The following is a 6,077-nucleotide window of genomic DNA, read 5'->3' as shown; positions in this document are numbered from 1 at the left end:
AGGGCTGTAGAAGGGTCGCCGTGAAGGTCTCGTAGAGGGAGGATGTGGTCCTTCAGCGTGGGGCAGAAGAAGAGGCAATGCTGGAAGGACACCGGTTCGGTGCCGCAGGTGCAGGTAGGTTGTAGGAATTTGGTCCACCAGTGGTTGACCCGGATCCTGGAAATAGCAGAAGATATGTGAGGAGGTAGTGAGCAAGAGGCCGAGGCCTTGGTCATAGGGCGAGTAGTGGGCCATCCCCGGGAGGCTGCGGTGGCGGCGTAGTCCGACTCCCAGATGTCCCAGGAAGCTTGTTCTATCCTGCGGAAAACGTCGCAGGTCGTGAGCTGAAGCACGACCCGGTTTTCCTCTGGCAGTAGAGCGCCTCGTTTGGCGGCGCTATCCGCCATTTCATTTCCTTGTAGTCCCACGTGGGATGGGACCCACTGGAAACGGAGGTGGACGCCTAGATTTGTGGCCTCAGTCGAAAGGCGTAGTATGTCGTCGAGGAGTTCGGGCCTCGACTCGTAGTATGCTCCCTGCAGGATATTCAGGCTTGTTCGGGAGTCAGAGAGGATGGTGACTCGTGGTGGAGGTTGGGGTAGGTTGATGACTGCTTCTCGGATGGCGACGAGCTCGGCCGTTTGGACGGTGGTGGGGGAAGCTTCACCGAGAAGGATTCGTTTGTCGGCTGCAGAAAGACTCCCGCTCCAGTGCGGCCGTCCTCACGGACGGAGCCATCTGTGTAGATGAGGAAGTCTTCTGCATATTTTCTTGCCAGTAACTCTCGGGTCCGCATTAACAGCAGGTGGGGGCTGTCGTCGCGGTTTAGTCCGGGGATGCCAGGTGTGACGTCGGGAAGGTCCAGGTCCCAGGGAGGAACAGGGTCGAATTGATGCTGGGATACAAGCCTTCGGTCGTCTGGTCGAAGTCCGGCTGCGAGACAGATGTCCTTTATTGAGCTGGGCAGGCCTTGAATAAGAGCTGTAGTCTGGTTTTCGACCCAGCCTTCTGTCAGTTCCGCATCCGTAGAGTTTGGGACCCTCGCGGAGCCAAAAAGGTATCTGCAGGCGTCCCGCTTGAGACGATGTCGGAGAGGAAGGATCCCAGCTTCGCTGTATACCTGCTCCTGCGGGACTGATGTCGGTAGACCGAGCGCTAGGCGGAGTGCTTGGCACTCGATCCGGGTCATGTTGCGTAGGGTCTCTGGCGGTAGGTCGTGGAGGGCAGGGGCACCAAAGAGGAGCCGAGAGCGCACAAGACTCTGAACTATGGGAATAAGGTTGGCACGGTGCTTACTCCAGGACTCGTGTCGGATAGCCCGAACCAGGTTGAGTGCTCGTCTAGCGTTTCGGGAGACCTGTTGGATGTGCTTGGTCCACCTTCCGTCTCTCTGGAAAATGACTCCCAGGTATCGAGCTGAGGCCGTGGGCTTCACAGGTGAGCCACAGGCTGTGATGTGGTTCCAGTTGGGATACTCTCCCCTATTGTAGCCAACTTGATGTACAGGTATGTACACCGTTTTGGTCGAGGAGAGTGAGAATCCCAGGCTCGTGAGTTGTGCCACCACCAGCTCTATTTGACTTTGGAATACCCGAAGTTCCGCTTTGTGTTGTGCAGAGTCCCGCTTGGGACGCCTGTGCCTAGACTTGCGCCATAGTGCTACATCGTCGGCATAGGCAGTGACGACCCTGTCGCTGCGCACGCCTTTTCCGACATCCGCCAGCAGTAGTGTGAAGAGTAGGGGGACCACGACAGAGCCTTGGGGGACTCCCATGTCGACGGGGGCCTGTTGGCTGAGGGTTCCCTTCCATCTCACCGAGATGGAGCGATTGGAGAGGAACGATCGGGTGAAAGCGTAGATAGCTGGGGAGACTCCCAAGGATTTTAGTTTGTGAAGGAGCTTGGCGTGCCAGACCGTGTCGAATGCTTTGGCGATGTCCAGGAAGCAGGTGTGCAAGATCCTCCTCTGTCGCTGGGCCCTTCGGATATGTTCAGACAGCCTCACGATGTGGTCCGTGACGCTTCATCTCTTCCTAAAGCCTGCCTGGAGTGTTGGAAGGGCTCCTCTTGATTCCACGAAATGCGACAGTCGGTTGAGTACCATCCTCTCGTAGATTTTCCCTACGTGGGAGGTGAGCGAAACAGGCCTGTGGTTGGCTATCTTGTTCCGGGGTTTACCACTCTTGGAGATAGGAATCACTATGGCGTGTTTCCATGCCTCCGGTACAGTTCCCTCCTTCCAACACTTGTTGAAGATGGAAAGGAGGGTCTCTTGTAGTAGAGGGGGGAGGTGGCGCAGGAGTGGGTAGGTGATTTTGTCAGCACCACGAGACTTCTTCGTGGATCGAACTGCTCTTAGTGCGCAGCGGAGTTCACGGAGGGTGAGAGGAGTGTCCTCCCCCGTAGGGGGGGAGAGGTCCATATTGGTCTCTTGCTCCTGACGGAAGTGACGTTGGGCCTCTGGGAGGTTGGAAGTAGAGCTCGCTTCGGAGAAGTGGCGAAGGAAGCCCTCTGCTTTTTCACCAGGGGTGGACACGTCTACCTGTACTCGTGCTGCTCAGCGGAATGGCATGCCGGGCTGCCGCGAGCACCATGTGGGTGAACTGATCGTTGAGGTCCTCCACCGTCCAGTTGAGGTTGGCGCCGCAGTGCCTGTCGACCAGGTAGGTCTGGAACTTGGTCCAGTCCGCCTCTGCAAGGTTGAAGTGCTCCCTCAGTAAGTGCAAAAATAATTGTCACGATATTACCCCTAGCCAGGTGACACGGTACCCCATCCGGGTGTCAAAGCACCTATTTACCTAAATGACACCCTTCCTACTACACTGCCATCCTACTCCGAAGAAACAAGGAGTCGGCCACCTCCTCCACCCCCCACTTCGGTTGTCTGGATAACTATCCTCAGCCTGATCGTTGAGGTCCTCCACCGTCCAGTTGGGGTTGGCGTCTGGTATGACGTATATCAAGTTGATTGATGTGTTGCTAAATTGAGGTGTATGTGTGATAGGAAATCAATTGCGTGAACGAGTTGTTCACATTTTTGTGGACAAGTTGTCCAAGTTTGCAGTTTTACGGACCAGTTGTCCGAGGACGAGTTATCCGTTCAGCATATCAGCGAGGAATGATTATCTTGAGGTCAGGTCTCCCTATTGGAGGTGGTCTTCCAAGTACAAGGATAATAGGTTGACCTCTGGAATAACATTAATCATTTCCTTTCACATAGAAGGTAAAAAATGTGTATATCTTAACACATTATACAACTGACGGACTGAAATTCCCTTGCAAAGCAAAACCATGTTTTCTTAGAAGTGAAAATATATCTGAAATCCAATAAGGGTTATGCACTCATAATAGATTTTATTTTAGGATAATTTTGAAATTACCTTGTGAAGCCACAATATCTTAAAATAAGATAGAAAATTCTCTTCTGTAACCAAAGAAGTTGAAATAAGATCACTTAAAAACGGTACATATGAATGCAACCGAAACGTCCGAGGTCGACGATTTCAATTGGCCTAAACGACCGCACACGTTGGGCTCTCTCGAGCCTGCACCTTTTTTGGGCCACGGGGGGTGACCCGACCCTGGATGTTTCGGCCTCATGAAATTGTCAACCCCGGACGTTTCGATCCCATTCATATACACCGCTCTGAAGTCATGTCTTATTTCAACTTATTTGGCACCAAAAGGAATTTTTTATTATATTCATTCATTCATAAATAAATGAATAAATAAATAAATAGACAAAAGTAGATAAAACATAAGTAATAAATTAACCAAAGTAGTTATGTTGGTGCTTCAAAAATAAATAAATAGATAAATAAATATAATTATTGGCATTTTGGTCTTCTAAATCTGAAGGAGACAATAGTAGACGTGGAATAATTTTCTAACTTATTTGATTCTAAAGAACATCAGAAGACTAACTAGTGGAAGATTAATTGTCAGAAGACTAACTGATGGAAGACTAATTGTCAGAAGACTAACTAGTGGAAGACTAATTGTCAGAAGACTAACTAGTGGAAGACTAATTGTCAGAAGACTAACTAGTGGAAGACTAATTGTCAGAAGACTAAATGTCCTACATCCGTTTTATTCGTTGACCACCCTATTGATAAACCAATTATTGCCTATTTCCTTCTTAAATCTAAATTTGTCCAGTGTATACCCGTTACTGGACTCAGAGGTGACTTGATACAGGTCTTTAAGATTTTAAAGGGAATTGACAACATCAAAAGTGACAAAATTTTCACATTGAATGAGAATCCGACAACAAACAATGGTCTCAAACTGTCCGGAAATAGATTCAATTTGGAAGTGGGTAGAAACAACTTTGCCAACCGTGTAGTTAATTAATGGAATAAACTTCCTGCACAGGTAGTGCAATGTAATTCAGTTCGAAGCTTTAAAAATCATTAAGATAAATACCTAAGTAAGATGCTGTAATGATTATAATTTATCTTATATTATTTGTTTTTGTTTTGTTATCATTTGTCTGTCTGATTTTCATTTATTATTAGTTATACGTCAATTTATAATCATTTACTATTTACCTGTTTGTTTATTATTTAACTATACCTATGCATTTATTTATGTATTCTATTTGTTATTTACATTATTATAGTTTTTATTTATTATTTTATTATTAATATGATTTTTTTCGCATCCGACCTAGATATGGATCAAAAGGTCTCCTGTCGGCATGCTCCGCCTTTGTAATCCTTTGTAATCCTTATTGCCCTGTTGTCTTAATATGATGACCTTGTTTGCGTCACCCTTGTTAAAGCCTTTGATCCACTTAAAAACTTTATTACTTCACCCCGCACTCTGCGTCTTTCCAAAGGGTGTAAGTTAAGGTGCCTAAGCCTCTCTTCGTAAGGTAAATTTCTGAGCCCATGTATCATTTTGGTCATTCTCCTCTGTACTGATTCAAGTGAATTGATGTCCATTCTATTAGACGGAGAGCAAAACTATACCGCATAGTCATGGATATGTCTAACACTAGATAGAGTTTGATAGTTACCTCTGCATTTCTATTCGTAACCGTCCTGGCAATGAAGCCTAATGCTTTGTTTGTTTTATTTCTGTCGCTAATGCATTGTTTCCTGGATTTAAGGCCAGGACTCATTAGAACTCCCAAGTTCTCTCTCGCACTCAGTTTTCTCTAAAAACCTGTTATCTAAGCTATATCTATTTTCGGAGTTGTGTAGTTGAATTGGGCCTATCCTTTCCCTATTTTCTGTTCTGTACAGATGAAAGAAGCCCTTTGGGTCGGATATTGCTTGTCTGGCAACCTTGATTTCATAGTTACGTTTTGCTGGTGGATGGACATTTCGGCCATGAATGTTTCGGCCACTGAAGTTTCACCCAGAACTCTGCAGGGTGGAACGTTTCGGCCAGTCCTCCTAATATTGCTATTATTATTTATTTATTTATCTATTATTGAAAGAAAATATATTATTAAAAGAATTTAAAAAAATACTTATATAACATTCCAAGTAACAATATTTTTTGCACTTACTGTGTGAAAATGAAATGAAAATGCATTTTCACACAGTAAGTGCAAATGAAATGAAATTTATGAAACAAGTTATCTAAATTGAAATTATTGTTTGTCATTGAAAAATACATTATCAAAATAAATTCTAAAAAATTACATATATGTCACTTCCAAGTAACAATATTTTTTGCACTTACTGTGTGAAAATGCATTGAAAATGCACTTAATATGAAACAAATTATCTAAATTAAAATGGTGCAACTATCATGTGTGGACTAAGATAAATGGTGTTATTGTTGCACAAAAAAGTTGCCTGACAGTGATAATATATCATAACAAGGAGAATGTGCTGCACGTGTTAAGTAAAAAGGTGTTATTTCCAATATGGTAATTCAGTTGAATGTGTGGATTAAGATTAGAAAAAAGTGTTATTCTCACCTTATATAGACCAAATGGAGAGTTATGGCAGAGTAGAGTTAAACCAACTCTAAAGAGAGAAAAGTAGGAGATTAGGAAAAAGGTGTTATTCTCACCTTATATAGATCAAAGGGAATTAAAGCAGAGTACAGGTTAAACTAACTATAAAGAGAGAAGAGTAGGA

General features: G+C 44.9%; 1 protein-coding gene across 1 annotated transcript; it reads right to left on the bottom strand.

Moving 5' to 3' along the window:
- Positions 1–526: 526 nt before the first annotated feature.
- On the bottom strand, positions 527–1,753 carry LOC143019987 (uncharacterized). The gene has a single exon (XM_076176069.1). The coding sequence runs from the start codon at positions 1,751–1,753 to the stop codon at positions 527–529; it is 1,227 nt and encodes a 408-aa protein (XP_076032184.1).
- Between the last annotated feature and the right edge of the window lie 4,324 nt (positions 1,754–6,077).

This window comes from Oratosquilla oratoria, chromosome 3 (genome assembly GCF_046742065.1).
Source record: "Oratosquilla oratoria isolate Oo_2021 chromosome 3, ASM4674206v1, whole genome shotgun sequence".
In the NCBI taxonomy this organism is placed as follows: Eukaryota; Metazoa; Arthropoda; class Malacostraca; order Stomatopoda; family Squillidae; genus Oratosquilla; species Oratosquilla oratoria.
The sequence above is the reverse complement of the archived record's forward strand: the minus strand, read 5'-3'. Positions and strand labels throughout refer to the sequence as shown.

Coding starts and splice junctions, on each gene's coding strand:
- LOC143019987 (XM_076176069.1), bottom strand. CDS start 1,753: ATGGGAGTCCCCCAAGGCTCTGTCGTGGTCCCCCTACTCTTCACACTA.